At 38.3% G+C, this 17,163-nt stretch overlaps 2 protein-coding genes across 5 annotated transcripts in view; both read right to left on the bottom strand.

Moving 5' to 3' along the window:
• The window catches only part of LOC115215849 (solute carrier family 40 member 1-like), a 43,291-nt gene extending 35,631 nt beyond the window's left edge, over positions 1-7,660 (bottom strand). The window contains exon 1 of the transcript XR_005000702.1: positions 7,438-7,660. The gene's annotated coding sequence lies outside the window, so the exon portion shown is untranslated. The remainder of the gene's footprint in view (positions 1-7,437) is intronic.
• An 8,845-nt stretch (positions 7,661-16,505) lies between these two features.
• Positions 16,506-17,163, bottom strand: part of LOC115215821 (chitinase-3-like protein 1) — a 93,867-nt gene continuing 93,209 nt past the window's right edge. For all 4 annotated transcript variants that reach the window (XM_036506036.1, XM_029785138.2, XM_036506035.1 and 1 more), the window contains exon 8: positions 16,506-16,941. In XM_036506036.1, the coding sequence (XP_036361929.1) occupies positions 16,669-16,941 (273 nt within the window). In that variant the 3' untranslated portion in view covers positions 16,506-16,668. The remainder of the gene's footprint in view (positions 16,942-17,163) is intronic.

Raw genomic sequence — 17,163 nt, 5'->3', positions numbered from 1 at the left:
CGTTCTGAGTTCAAATTCCGCCGAGGTTGACTTTACCTTTCATCCTTTCGGGGTCGATAAACTAAGTACCAGTTACGCACTAGGGGTTGATGTAATTGACTTAATCCCTTTGTCTGTCCTTGTTTGTCCCCTCTATGTTTAGCCTCTTGTGGGCAATAAAGAAATAGGTATTTCATCTGCCGTTACGTTCTCAGTTCAAATTCCGCTGAGGTCGACGTTGCCTTTCATCCTTTCGGGGTCGATAAATTAAGTACCAGTTACGCACTGGGGTCGATGTAATCGACTTAATCACTTTGTCTTTCCTTGTTTGTCCCCTCTGTGTTTAGCCCCTTGTGGGCAATAAAGAAATAGGAATTTAACTTGCTTTTCCAGATTCTGAAGGTTTCAAATTCACAATGCAAAAATTTAGAATCGCTTGTATAAATATAATTTTGACCATAACTGTTAAACAAATATATGATTGTATGCGCACGCATACATATATGCATTTGTACAGCAGCTACTATTTAAACTGTTATGCATATATGCATGTATGTTCATATACTCTCTTTTACTCTTTTACTTGTTTCAGTCATTTGACTGCGGCCATACTGGAGCACCGCCTTTAGTCGAGCAAATTGACCCCGGGACTAATTCTTTGTAAGCCCAGTACTTATTCTATCAGTTTTGTTGCCGAACCGCTAGGACGGGGACGTAAACACACCAGCATCGGTTGTCAAGCAATGCTAGGGGGACAAACACAGACACACAAACATATACACACACACATATATATATACATATATACGACAGGCTTCTTTCAGTTTCCGTCTACCAAATCCACTCACAAGGCATTGGTCGGCCCGGGGCTATAGCAGAAGACACTTGCCCAAGATGCCACACAGTGGGACTGGACCCGGAACCATGTGGTTGGTTAGCAAGCTACTTACCACACAGCCACTCCTGCGCCTATATAGATCTCTTTGTGTGTATATATTCACACACACACACTGTTACAGTTGAATGGTGAAGTTTGAATGCAATGGAAGCAAGACTTCTGCCCGTTACACCCCATCTGATTATCCTTTCACAGTCTTCAAAATCATTTGGACAGAAAAAATATGAATTCTGTAGACGAGATCAGAACAGTACTGGAGGAGTATATTTCGTCACGGACAAGAGAAAATTTTGGAAGAGGAGCCCTGCAAGTCTATCATATAGATGGAAGAGCATTGTACAAAATGAAGGAGGGTATATTTTAAATTTAAAAAGAGCTTTGCTTTTCTTAATTTTGAAAATTAAAAGTATAAAACACCACATTATTTATGGGATATATATATATATAGGCGCAGAATTTTCTTGAGAACAATTTTTCTTAGTGGTCAGACCATATGGGGTCTACATTTAGCTTATTGGATGTCCACCCAGTAGTGTCATCCCTCTGTGTGTGTATATGTGTATGTGTGTGTATATATATATATATATAAAGCCAAGAAAGAGAGAGCAAATTTCAAAGGTCATATTTACTCAACATATTTCAAAGCATCGGAATACTTCACAGCATAATAAGTGTACTCATATATGCATGATGTAATATAAAAATATAAAAATATATAAATGCATAAACGGAAAGCGACGTTAAATGATGATGATGTACTTGCAAGGTTGTATCATCATCATCATCATCATCATCATTTAGCGTCCGTTTTCCATGCTAGCATGGGTTGACGGTTTAACTGGGGTCTGTGAAGCCGGAAGGCTTCATCCGGCCCAGTCAGATTTGGCAGTGTATCTACGGCTGGATGCCCTTCCTAACGCCAACCATTCCGCGGAGTGTAGTGGGTGTTTTTTACGTTGTCCATATTAAAATCAATGAGGATATAAAATATGCACATGGTGATGTGTGTGTATATATATATATATTATATAGTTGAAATTTACAGAAAAATAAAAGACGAAGACAGGTGTATGAACAACAAGCAGGTGTATTAGTTTGACGCTCAGGAAAATGACAAAATGTTTTACGTTTTGAACTGTATATATATATATATATATAATATATATATATATATACATACATATACATAATATATATATATATATATATATTATATATATATATATATAATTAATATGCTATTAGGTTCTCATTTTGTTAAATGAATAAATAATCCAACATTCTAATATCCAAAAGTTGATGAACAAACTAAATTTGTTTTTCCATTTTCTTATTTGTATTATATATATATATATATATATATACACACATATATATATTTATGAGATGTCATTTGTTTGTATAAAATATTTAAATTGAATTGAATTTATTATTGTTTCGTTTTCTATTTCTTATATATATATATACATACACATATACACACACACACATCTGTGTGTGTGTGTGTATTTTTGTGTTTGTCCTCCTCTACTGCCTGATAACTGCTGTCAGTTTTTTGTTTCTTTTTTATATATCGCCATCAGTTCAGCAAAAGTAACTAATAGAACAAATACTAGACTTTAAAAACAATACAAGTACTATAGGCACAGGTGTGGCTATGTGGTAAGAAGCTTGCCTCAAAACCACGCAGTTTCTGGTTCAGTCCTGCTGCATGGCACCCTGTGCAATTGTCTTCTTACCTTAGCTTTGGGGCAACCAAAACCTTGTGAGTGGATTTGGTAGATGGAAACTGAAAGAAGCCCAACATATATGTGTGTGTGTGTGTGTGTGTCTTTGTGTCTGTCTCTTCACCACTGCTTGACAACCAGTTTTGGTGTGTTCACATCACTGTAACTTAGCAATTCAGTAAAAGAGACCGATACAATAAGTACCAGGCATTAAAATAAAAGCAAGTAAAGGGGTCAATTCATTCAACTAAAGCATTTTCAATGTGGTGCCCCAGCATGGCCACAGTCTAATGACTGAGACAAGTCAAAGAATCTTTTCTATTTTAGGCACAAGGCCCAGAATCTTTGGAGAGGGTACCAGTCAAACACAAAGATCGACCCCAGTACACAAATGGTACTTAATAATCGACCCCGAAAGTTTGAAAAGCAAAGTCAACCTCAGCAGAATTTGAACTCAGAACGTAAAGACAGATGAAATACTGCTAAGCATTTTGCCCGGCATGCTAAAATTTCTGCCAGCTCGCCACCTTTGAGACAAGTCAAAGAATAAAAGCATAAAAAAACTGGGGTCAATTTGTTCCACTTATCCCTTGCATTTGATGCTCCAGCATGGCAACAGGCCAATGACAGAAACAAGTAAAAGGTAAGAGATACAGGATATATTTTAAGAGATGGTGAATTGAAAAAAACAATCAACAGAGCATAACCAATGTGTTACTATATCGGGTTACATGACTTTACATTTTGAGATCAAATGCATTGTTCTGCTTTTAGTTGTTTTGGTTTGATGAAATAAGTAAACAGTCAAGCAGTGTAGGCAATCATCATCATCATCATCATCATCATTTAGCGTCCGTTTTCCATGCTAGCATGGGTTGGACGGTTCTACTGGGGTCTGTGAAGCCAGAAGGCTTCATCAGGCCCAGTCAAATCTGGCAGTGTTTCTACGGCTGGATGCCCTTCCTAACGCCCAATATAAAACATTATCTCAAAATGTATCTACCCTGCATATCCACTTTATATATGCTCATGAATACAGTCGCTGAAGCAAAGATAATTACATCTTGAGTAATGCACATGGTATCTTAGCTTAGCTAATAACATATATATACACATACATATATATATATATACACATACATATATATATATATATATAATATATATATATATATATATATATATATATATATACCTGCGTGAATTATTTTTGAGTATACATTGTCCAGAGACTTTTCTTATAGTAGAAGAAATAGCTAAAATTTTTGGGCTGCTATTTCTAAAAATTCGGTGTGTGGTAAAGTAAATTATTTTACTAAACCCTAATTATATAACGTAATGTTTTAAATATACCATAAATGGTCTTTTTACATACTGAACACTACTTGGTAAAATTGATAATTAATAATTAATTAATTTTACCCTTTTATTATTGACTATATATATATATATATATATATATATTATATATATATATATATATATATATATAGAGAGAGAGAGAGAGAGAGAGAGAGAGAGAGAGAGAGGGAGACATATAAATGAGGTGGGTTATGTACTTCAAATGTCATTGATCTCTAGTTTACAATATATTTTTAAAGCCTGCCATCGTTTATTCTATCAGTCCCTTTGTATCAAACTAAGTTGTGGGATTGTAAACTAGTTCAAAAACAGACCTCTTAATCACACAGCCATGCCTGTGCCTAATTACATATAAATGAGGTGGGATCATATGCATTCTGGATGTGATTGGCTTTTACATATTTACACTCAAATTAAATCACATCACAGAGAAATTTAGCTTGCATGAGCAAAACTAGAATCTTTAGAAAGTCTGTTACGGCGGTGAACTGGCAGAATCGTTAGCACGCCTGGTGAAATGCTTAGCGGTGTTTCGTCTGCCGTTACGTTCTGAGTTCAAATTCCGCCGAGGTTGACTTTACCTTTCATCCTTTCGGGGTCGATAAACTAAGTACCAGTTACGCACTAGGGGTTGATGTAATTGACTTAATCCCTTTGTCTGTCCTTGTTTGTCCCCTCTATGTTTAGCCTCTTGTGGGCAATAAAGAAATAGGTATTTCATCTGCCGTTACGTTCTCAGTTCAAATTCCGCCGAGGTCGACTTTGCCTTTCATCCTTTCGGGGTCGATAAATTAAGTACCATTTACGCACTGGGGTTGATGTAATCGACTTAATCCCTTTGTCTGTCCTTGTTTGTCCCCTCTATGTTTAGCCCCTTGTGGGCAATAAAGAAATAGGTATTTCATCTGCCGTTACGTTCTGAGTTCAAATTCCGCCAAGGTCGACTTTGCCTTTCATCCTTTCGGGGTCGATAAATTAAGTACCAGTTACGCACTAGTGGTCGATGTAATCGACTTAATCCCTTTGTCTGTCCTTGTTTGTTCCCTCTATGTTTAGCACCTTGTGGGCAATAAAGAAATAAGAAAGTCTGTGAGTGCACTTTGGCCAGCGTGACTGACACCTTGGGGGTATAGAGCTACCATCTGAAGTAGATAGGTATGAACACTTTATATTTAGCTGAGATGGCATGTTGTGTGTTAACATTGATACACATTGGAGGCTTACAACTTAAACTAAGATTCATATAGAAATCACATGGTTTCAGGTTCGATCCTACTGCATACTGCTTAGGGCAAGTGTCTTCTACTGTAGCCCCAGGCTATCTAATGCCTTTTTGAGTAAATTTGATAGACCTCTATGTGACAGTACACCCTACTGAAAATGACGATCAAACCACTCTTCCTTTACACACAACTGTCTTAAAAATGGAAAGGATGCATTGGATAAGACAAATGGTCAGGACTGAAGCACCTCTGGGGTAAACAACAGTAATAACTACAATTACATCCAGGGTCAACACTGACGGGTAGAAATTACATTAGAACTGAAATTGGTCCGTCTTTCCTAATCAATAATGTCTATCTTGTATTTGTTTCAGTCATTGGACTCTGGCCATGCTGGGGCACGCCTTGGAGGATTCAGTCGAACAAATCAACACATTTTTTTTTTTAAAGTCTGGTACTTATTCTATCGGACTGTTTTGCCAAACAACTAAGAAACAGGTACGTAAACAAATCAGCACCTGTTGTCAAGTAGTGGAAGACAAACTCAAATATATACATACATAATACAGACATACAATTACATGGTACTACTTAAGAAAAGTGGTCCCGGTGCGCGCACACGCGTGCTCGCGCATCCGCGCTAGCTAGTCATGACTAGTCGATCCTTACTTTGTATTTTTGTTTTATTTGCTTTGTTTAAAAAAATTATTTACTTTGTGGTTTTGTCTTTTATTTACTTTGTTTAACCAAAATTATTTACTTGGTGTAAAAAAAATTTATTTATTTTGTGTTTTATTTACTTTGCTAGGTAGTCGTTGTCGGATCGACTAGTCACGACTGGCTAGAGCGGATGCGCGAGTACGCGAGTGCGCGCACCGGGACCACTGTTCTTAAGTAGTACCCAATTACATATATATCAGTGTTTCCCAACCTTTTTTCCCGGCGCCCCACTTTTTCATAGCAAAAGTTTTTACGCCCCACCTCGTCATATACCACTCGTCATGTACAAATATTTTCACAGCCCACGTCTATGCCCCGCGCCCCACCTGAATTTTCTCAGGCCCCACCAGTGGGGCGTACGCCCCACCTTGGGAATCACTGATATATATGATAAGCTTCCGACAACGAAATTAACTCACAAGGCATAGGGTGGCCCGGGGTTATAGTAGACGACACTTACCCAAGATGCCGCGAAATGAGACTGAATCCAAGACCACATGGCTGCAAAGCATAGGAAGACGTTTCCATCAGTTATCATTGCCGGGATCAACTCGGATAGAGCTGACTAAAGGTGTTCCAATTTATTCTATTTTTATTCAAAATACATCACGCATGGTGTCCTTCAGTTTTTAAGAGAGTAGAGTCTTATTTAATGGGTATTTAGCTGCTGTTTTTTTTTTCAGCTAGAGTGACCATTTAGAGGCTTCCACGTAGATTTTCGCATATGTAAGTGTGTGTATATATATGGGATGGTTGCTATTGGTATCAGAGGGGAAAAATTGACTTATGAAATGGGTCACAGAAAATTATTATGTGATAAAATAGGGGATCCGAGTTGATCGGATATATTTTAGCAACTGTAATAACTACATGACTGGCATGGACTATCCGAAACAGATCATTGATCTTTTAAGTTCTTTTAAAGATTTCTGTATTAAAGACAAATTATGTTAAGCATGAACAGAAATGCAGTTTGATCGTTTAATTTTAAAAAGCCGAGTTTTAAAAAATTAGTTTATTAATCTTTAATGTATACTGGAAACATAAAAATATAGACAGGGTTTGGGAACAGCTATCATTACCTCAGAAGGAAGGAATAGGACGCGAAATTACAAAATACTGTGGAAAATAAATACTAATATTGAAATTTTCTGGGAATACTGGATATCTCGAGCACAAATTTATAAATATGTTCAAACATACACTCCACAGAGGTAAAGAAAATTGATAAGTTTTTGGAGGGAGGAAGTAAGTTTTCTGCAGTTGTGTTTCAACTCCTATATTTTGTGTACTGATCACATTATTTCTTCTGAAACCAATAACTAACTAACGCTTAGACTTTTGGGTTGAAGTGTAAATTAATTGCATTGATAATGTTTGTAGATATAAATCCTCGACTGATTAAATTCAAACTAATCTTTGAAGAAGCATGCTTTAATCTGACCTAATCGTTCAAGTGTCGTGTGCGAAGCATTTGGAAAGATATAAATGTGAAAGTTGATATATAAATATAACACAAGTCCCTTACCTTTACACATTCTGAGATTTGAGATTCAATTTTTAAAAATTCAAATAGAAAATTAATTTCAAAATCATGATTGTGTTGATCAGAACTGACACTTATATAAACGATGACAGGTGATGAAAATAATACTGGAGTAAACAAAATGCGGTTTCCCAACAGGGGAGATAATTCAAAGCACTTAATTCTTTTTGTAACAGAACACCTGAAATTGGATGGAGTAGGAACTAGGAGATTACATGGATTGCATTGCTTTATCAACTGCGAAAGGACAGATGTTAAAAGCTGGAAGAAATTCCGCTAAGCATTCTGTTCGACACGTTAACGATTCTAATTTCTTTATTGCCCACAAGGGGCTAAACATAGACGGGACAAACAAGGACAGACAAAGGTATTAAGTCGATTACATCGACCCCTAGTGCGTAACTGGTACTTAATTTATCGACCCCGAAAAGATGAAAGGCAAAGTCGACCTCGGCGGAATTTGAACTCAGAACATAACGGCAGACGAAATGCCTATTTCTTTATTACCCACAAGGGGCTAAACACAGAGAGGACAAACAAGGACAGACAAAGGTATTAAGTCGATTACCTCGACCCCAGTGCGTAACTGGTATTTAATTTATCGACTCCGAAAGGATGAAAGGCAAAGTTGATCTCGGCGGAATTTGAACTCAGAACGTAACAGCAGACGAAATACAGCTACGCATTTCGCCCAGCGTGCTAATGATTCTGCCAGCTCGCCGCCCTGTAGAGATGTCAATAACACAAACCAAGGAAACTAATCACAGAAGCGTAGCTAGGAGGCGTGCAATGGAGGAGGAGGTGGAGGTAGTCCGTGTCTAGCGACGTTTTCAGCGTGGTGGCATTTTAGGGTCTACTGTACATGCTGTTGGGGTCCAGAGTTGGGAGCAAACGCAAAGGCTGCCCCGGGCGGCATGCACTCTAGCTGTGCCACTGACTAATTGTGGCCTGAGATAGCTTGTGTGTGTGCTTGGAAGAGAACGGCGATGCCTATGACCTGTTGTCGGACTTCCAAGACAGGTTTGAAGAAGGCGTTCTGAAACCGTGCACCTGTTCCCAAATACTTACCCCAAAATAGACTTTGTTAAAGGCACCAAAGAACAGGTGGTGTTATTGAAGCAGACGACAAATTACGTTCTACCATCCAAAAAACGAGTTAAGAAGTGGGATAACCTTTTTCGCTGTTTGAGACAAAATTCTTCGTTTGAAAGAAAAGAGGTAGAAAATAAGGGGTGGGGAGAAAGAAAGAGAATATCGAAATTTTATATCTTTTGCAGCTCGCTTCACCGAGGTGTCCTGTGATGCCCGTGAGGGCGCATATGGCTTTTCCAGCACCTTAGCCTCACCATCGCCCGAGGTAATTCTGCAAGTCTGCTGGTTTGCTTCAGTAGGTTCCGTTGAACCTTGTGGTGTGCAACCAATTTAAGCACTAGGTACTGCAGTGATGTCTTTTCCCTCTCTCTCCTCTTTTTTCTCCCCTTTTACTTTTTTTCTGTGTTTTTTTTTTTTTCTTTGTCTTTCTTTTCTAAAAACTATATTAGATAAAATAAAGTTTTGAAGCTCAAAAAAAAAAAATGTGCTTTGTATGGTAAGTAGCTTGCTAACCAACCACATGGTTCCAGGTTCAGTCCCACTGCGTGGCATCTTGGGCAAGTGTCTTCTGCTATAGCCACGGGCCGACCAATGCTTTGTGAGTGGATTTGGTAGACGGAAACTGAAAGAAGCCTGTCGTGTATATGTATATATATATGTATGTATGTGTGTGTGTTTGTGTGTCTGTGTTTGTCCCCTTAGCATTGCTTGACAACCGATGCTGGTGTGTTTATGTCCTCATCACTTAGCGGTTCAGCAAAAAGCAGACCGATAGAATAAGTACTGGGCTTACAAAGAATAAGTCTCGGGGTTGATTTGCTCGACTAAAGGCGGTGCTCCAGCATGGCCGCAGTCAAATGACTGAAACAAGTAAAAGAGTAAAAGAGAGTAAAGAGTTATTGAATACAGTGCTCAGCAGTAGTGGCTCGTGTGTAGGCACTGTGGAACTTTCAACACCCCCTATTTCCACTTGATATTATCGTTAACATTCAATATAATGAGTCCTGTTTTTCTTTAATTCTTTCTTTATACTTGTACATTTTATAATCCTTAAGCTTAATGTCAGTAGCCATCCCCTAGTTTATTAAAAAATACAAAAATCCTTGTATAGAACTGTGTGCTTTGTCACAGAAATAAAATCAAAAAAGAAGAAATCTAAAGATGCCACTGAAAAGAAGAAACGGTCAAAAAAGAAAAAGAAAATACTGCGGCCATGGATAGCGGCAGCAAAGTCAGTAAAGATAGCAACTCAGCAGCTATTCAACAATCTGACCACAAGACTGAAAAAATATCTCCTGAAGAGAGAAAGGAAAAGGCTAAGGCACACAAGATAAGCAGAAACAAACATCTGATGAAATTTGTGCTGAATATGGATTAAATAATGTTGATGTAGAATTCTGTGCAGAAGATTATCAAACACTGAATAATTACAAAGCATTTAGTCAGTTTATATGGCCGTTGATTATAAAAGAAAGCCCTAAAATTGCCATGGTAAAATTGATAATCATTGTGGCTGCAAATTGGTGGGAATTTTGTGAGAAGAATCCTCACAAGTCTAAGGCTAAACAACGAGCCGCCACTGGTGCCCAGGTGCACTACAAGTCGTTGGGAGAACGTGTAGAAGAGGAGGCAGAAAGTAGCAAATTAAGACAGCAATGAAGGTCAAAAGTGCATGCATAGTACACAGAATAAAACACAAAAGAACAGTAAGTTGGAAGGTCATGTCTGGAATACATTCTATCATAGAACTGCTTGATTAAAGCCAACATGGAGCTAAACAACAACTATTACTACTGCTGCTACTACTACTACTATCGGAGGCGCAATGGCCCAGTGGTTGGGGCAGCGGACTCGCGGTCGTAGGATCGCGGTTTCGATTCCCAGACCGGGTGTTGTGAGTGTTTATTGAGCGAAAACACCTAAAGTTCCACGAGGCTCCGGCAGGGATAGTGGTGATCCCTGCTGTACTCTTTCACCACAACTTTCTCTCACTCTTACTTCCTTTTTCTGTTGTACCTGTATTTCAAAGGGCCAGCCTTGTCACTCTCTGTGTCACGCTGAATATCCCCGAGAACTACGTTAAGGGTACACGTGTCTGTGGAGTGCTCAGCCACTTACACGTTAATTTCACGAGCAGGCTGTTCCATTGATCGGATCAACCGGAACCCTCATCGTCGTAACCGACGGAGTGCTTCCACACTACTACTATCGCTAGGGCAGATTAAGATCTACAGGGGTTTTAAACATTTAAAAGATTTTAGTGCTCCTATATATATGTAATTCAAAATATAAACAATAATAAACCATAAAATAAAATTTCTATTTTTCAAAATAAAGCAAAGCTAAGAATAAGATTGAAAATACTGATTTTATTTTTGTATACTTCCACTTTATTTATATTTGAAAAGTTCTCTTTTTTTTTTAATTGCAAAGTCTTTGATCAGATCTTCATAATTAATCTTATGTAATACATCCCCAAATATATTATTTTACCAAGTTCAAAATGATTTCTTTTGTGCTATAAACTATTTACCATTTCTGTGGTGCTCTTGTTTCTCTTGATGCCCTAAGCATCTGCTTATTTTGCTTAATGGTTAATCCAGTGTTGACTACTAAAACTAATGTGGTTGATAAGCAAGCTACTTACCACACAGCCACACCTATGCCTATGAAGATAATGCTTCAATACTTCTGAGTGCGAATAAATTATTTCCAAAAGTCATGTGTGCTGTGTTGCTTTATATATTCTTTTATTCTTTTACTTGTTTCAATTATTAGACTGAGGCCATGCTGGAGCACTATGATAAGAGGATATCAGTCGAATAAATTGACCCCAGTACATTTTTTTATTTTAGTATCTGATGCTTATTCTGTTGGTCTCTTTTGCTGAACTACTAAGTCACTGGGACATACACAAACACAATGATGCACACACATAGAGATACACCACACACACACACACACACACATACGTACACACATATAGCTTTTTTAAAAAATTTCACCAACATATCGTGTGTGTGTGTAACAGACAACAAAGCAAAGAATCTGTGGTGAAATATTTGGGTAATTTCATATTCTATCAACAGTTTCCTGCACAACTTCAAATTCTACTACACTCTGTTTATAATGACCTTAAATATGTGCTGGCCCAGCTAAGTGTTGATTGAATAACAAGAAATGAATGAACAACAGTATGAAATTAATTAAATAGCAATCCTATCTGGATAAATACAAATGTTTTGTTTCTGTATTTGGTTTGTAAGATATTTCATGTGAACCCATGAGTTGAAACAGATTTTGTTGTAACTCAGGAGGGTCATTATGCCTATAATAAACACACACACTGGTTCTATTTCACTTCTTTATTATTATTATTATTATCATTATAAAGGTGGTGAGCTGGTTGAATCGTTAGCACATCAGACAAAATGCTTAGCAGCATTTCTTGTGTGTTCAAATTCTGTTGAGGTCAATTTTGCTTTTCATCCTTTCGAGGTTGATAAAATAAGTGCCATTTGAGTGCTGGGGTCGATGTAATCAACTTAGCCCTCCCTCAAAATTGCTGGACTTGGGCAAAAATTTGAAAGCATTATTATTATTATTATTATTATTATTATTATTATTTCATATACACACAACCGTAGAAACCTTGCCAAATCAGATTGGAACCTGGTGCAGCCCCACCACACACACACACACCAAAACGGGTGTTAAATGATGACGGCGGCGGTGGTGGTGGTGACAATGACAATGACGATGATGATGATGATGATGACAACACACAACAGATTAGACAGTCAGAAAAAAATTCCTAACATTGGGCTCCAATAAGTAATCTGAGATGCCAAGGACCTTCCTAAGTATCCTAGCTGTCCCTAATAATACTGTTTTCTGGAGCAGCACTAAACTAGGTTTTGCCTATTTCCTCTATCCATCTGTTCAAATATTTAGGAAGAGTTTCTAATGCATCAGGAGTACATTTTATCAACACTTTCCAAAGCCCCTGTAACTCAATGGCTGGTTCCTGGTACTTAGCTATTTTCCAATCTTCAAAAGCTGCTGAATATCCAAGTAGCAATACTGAGTTTTTCCAATCTTCACTAGATTCAGGCCATTTAGTTTTGACTTGCTCAATTTTCACTTTCATTTCTATAGCTCATCCTCTGTCAAAATTTAATACTCCTAGATACTTATAATTCTCTCCTTTCAGTGATTTTAATGTCTGGCCATCTGGAAATTGGATGCCTCCACTGCTGACTACTTGTCCCATTTTTAAGACTAATAGTGCTGACTTATAGGGCAGTGAGCTGGCAGAATTGTTAGCAAGCCGGGCAAAATGCTTAGCAGTATTTCGTCTACCATTACATTCTGAGTTCAAATTCCGCCAAGGTCGACTTTGCCTTTCATCCTTTTGGGGTGGATAAATTAAGTACCTGTTGCATACTGGGGTCAATCTAATTGACTGGCCCCCTCCTCCAAAATTTCAGGCTTTGTGCCTAGAGTAGAAAAGATCATCTATACATCTATATAACGATTATCTATATATTATCTATATCTAAAAGATTAGCAATATTAGCAGTTGCTGAGTCCCCCTTTGGTGATGATTGACCATAGGATTGCACCTAGAAAGTTACCCTCTGAGGCACAAGTCCAGGCAAGGTTGTTTATGAAAGGTGAGCAGTTGCCCATGCATACCAGCCTCCCCTCTCCATGCCTCTGATGTTGTCCAAGGAAAGGCAAAGGCTGATACAGCTTGGCACCAGTGACATCACAATTCATTTCTACAGCTGAGTGAACTGGAGCAACATGAAATAAAATGTCTTGCTCAAGAACACAACACACAGCCTGGTCCGGGATTCGAACTCACAACCTCACGATCATAAGCTCGATGCTCTAACTACTAAACCATGCAGCAGAGACAGTATTAATACTGAGAGATAATGTTTATTCCCATTTAAATGTGGATGTTCTGTTAGAACAAACTTTGCTGCAGTGAATACCATGAGAGAAACTCTGATGCAGGCCTTTGGTGCAGAATGCATGCTTGTTTGTTTATATCACCAGCAGAGAGATAAACCCCCACCAACTCCAGCAGAGAGATCACCAGATCATATGATTTTGATCTCATTGGTGATGGACGCTCAACTGCTAGAAATAGCAGTGACTTACTTCCAGACTAGCAATTTACAGAAAATCAGTACCAGATCAGCATCGGTGCCACAATCAGTCAGCTTGTTATCATCATCATCATCATCATCATTTAGCGTCCGCTTTCCATGCTAGCATGGGTTGGACGGTTCAACTGGGGTCTGTGAAGCCAGAAGGCTGCATCAGGCTCCAGTCTGATCTGGCAGTGTTTCTACGGCTGGATGCCCTTCCTAACGCCAACCACTCCGTGAGTGTAGTGGGTGCTTTTTACGTGCCACCCGCACAGGTGCCAGACGGAGCTGGCAAACGGCCACGAACGGATGGTGCTTTTACGTGCCACCAGCACGGGGGCCAGGCGAGGCTGGCAACGGACACAAACGAATGGTGCTTTTACATGCCACCGGCACGGGGACCAGGCGAGGCTGGCAATGGACACGAGCGGATGGTGCTTTTACGTGCCACCGGTACGGGGGCCAGGTGAGGCTGGCAATGGACACGAACGGAAATATATATTAGTGACAGAGGCACTATTGCCAAGGGGTAATATTTATTCCCACTAACAGTACATCCATGTTTAAGAGGGAATAAATGTTTGAGAGGATTAATAAATTTCATTGATTAATTATCATTCGTTGTGTTCATGTATCATCTTACAAGAAGCAAATCCATTCTATAAAAATGGTTCCCTAGTGCAACAGAAGAAGTGAGATTGCTTGTAATTGGTTTCAAGTTTTGGTTCAAGGTCAGTAATTTTGTGGGAGGGGGCAAGGCGATTACATTGGCCCCCAGTGTGCAACTGGTATTTATTTTATTGACTCTGACAGAATGAAAGGCAAAGTCAACCACTGAAGAATTTGAACTTGAAGACAAACGTAAGGATGGATGAGCTTGCTAGTTATTGACTAAGTAGTATGTTCCTAGCTTTTATGCCAGAGAGAATAAAACTCATGCAGACATGTCTGAATTTCACAGCTTGTTACAGAAACTACTGAATATAACTTCTCACAAAAATGTTTTGTTTCCACCTCAAATGCCAACTCCTCAGTGAATAGAACCATTTATCAGTCCTACACATCGACAATTTGAAGAGGCCTCTTCTGGCAACCTTTCTGCCTCAATGGCAGATGGTTCTTAAAAAAGACAATTGCAGCATGGAAGGTGTTTATAAGCCATTTAAGAAACACACAAAACCGTTAGATTCACTTCAATGTTTAAATTTAATTTGTCAAAATATTTTCGTCGCTTTGAGACCGCAACCTGTTCACTGACAAAACTCTGTGCTGCATCTGTTTTCATTCCAGCACACGATCTCAGATCAGGTCACTTGCTATGCAAGTACATCTCCGTAATTCTTAAAAAAGAGATTTTCAGAAAATGAAACCAAAGAAAACTTCTGTCCATCAGCTCTTGATGGTACAAGTCTCACCTGGAAACATTCTATCCTTTATTTACCACAAATGAATATTAAGGTGGATGACATCTTATGAATTTATAAATTTTCAAGTGAACGTGAAATCTTTTTTTTGGAATAGTAGGTCTTGAAGTAGATGATAAAGCTATAAATAACAACATGTAAATATTGAGTTGAAAATCCCTTTCAGATAGAAAAAGTTGGAGGGGGCAACCCTCAGAATCTTCTATCAAAAGGGGTCTTTCTACCAAATGTCAGCATGCTATTATTTGTAGCATTAATGTAGAAGCCTTCCACTTTCTCTGTCATTTCTATCACTTTGGTTATTTTTGAGAAAAAGGTCACCATTTTCAATCTTCCAAATCTTTTTCTTGATATCCTTATGAGTAGCATTAAGATTCGTTCTGATGAGTTGTGACTCTCCTCACACTTTTTCATTATGGCTTGGTCAGACAAGGAAGGGTAGTGTTACGGTCATGTTCTTCATCTTTAATTGTCTGTTAGGTGACATAAATGACTCGAGGGCTTATGGCACTTACACATACACACACACACACACAAACACAAACATCTGACTGGCTTCCATACAGAAAATTTCTCTATGGGATTTGATCAACCCAAGTTTATTATTGTAGATGCTGATTAGTGGAATTGAACTTGGAGTGACATGGTTGCAAGTAAACTCCTTAACCATACAGCCATCCTTGCACCCTAAATCAAGTATCTTTAGATAAAATATAATTGTTTTCAACAGAAAAAATTTAAGTGAAAGTTTAATTGGTCCAAACTTTTGTCATTCATTTCCAAATTTTCTGCAAAAACTTGCCCTGGCCACAAGGAAATATTACCTTGGTTGAAAATGGGTGAGAATTGGTGACAGGAAGGGCATCTGGCTGTGAGAAACCAGTCTCAATAAACTCCAACTGACTCATACAAGCACAGGAAAGTGAGCATTGAAACAAGGATGATGATGATGATGACAACAATGTGGATGGTGGTGATGATGATGTGGATGACGAAAAGGATGATGATGATGATGACGATGATGATGATGTGAATGATAGTGATGATGGTGATGATGATGATGATGATGACAACGATGTGGATGATAGTGATGATGATGTGGATGGTGATAAGGATGATGATGATGACAATGACAACGATGTGGATGGTAGTGATGATGATGTGGATGGCGATAAGGATGATGGTGATGATGATGATGATGACAATGATGGTGATGATGTGGATGACGACAACAATGATGATGATGATGGCGATGACAATGACAAAAACGATGATGATGACGATGATAATGTGGATGATGTTGATGATGTGGATGATGACAACAATGATGACAACAATGATGATGATGATGAAAAGAAAATGTCAAACACGATTTTTTTTTATTTATATATTTATATATAAAAACATTTTAAAAATACCGAATTAAAAGTTACAGATATTAAACCACAATGAAGTAAAGACATGGTTGTTATAAATAAGTATGTTAGAGATGCTGTTCCTCTATTTTCTTCCCATGTCATAACCGATATCATTCTTTACATATTATAATAGAAGATATAAGCTGTAAGAATATATGCTGCTAAGTAATATGACATGTGAACATAAGTGGCACCTGCAGTAGTTGTAATTTTTGGTCTTTTTGTTGTAGGAGATTCTGTGGTAGTAACAAGTCCTACATCGTGGTCAAGAGTATAACGGATGGCCTTGGTTAGTGGAAATGCTCCTTTACCGCACATGTCGCTAAAATCGTCTAAGTCCAGTGACCACAACATTGCTCCTGCTAGCTGTTGAGAGATTAGCCATTTGGTCTGCAAAAGAAAAAAACAAAAGTACTACAATATATATTACAGATCTTTTATGTGAGTGCCCAAACACACACGCACATATATGTATGTAATTTGCATATACATATAATATTAATAATAATAAAGGGTAGCTTGCTTACCAACCACATGGTTTCGGGTTCAGTCCCACTGCGTGGCACCTTGGGCAAGTGTCTTCTACTATAGCCTCAGGCTGACCAAAACCCT

The sequence above is a fragment of the Octopus sinensis genome, linkage group LG9, assembly GCF_006345805.1.
Source record: "Octopus sinensis linkage group LG9, ASM634580v1, whole genome shotgun sequence".
NCBI lineage: Eukaryota > Metazoa > Mollusca > Cephalopoda > Octopoda > Octopodidae > Octopus > Octopus sinensis.
This window is presented reverse-complemented; position numbering and strand designations above follow the sequence as displayed.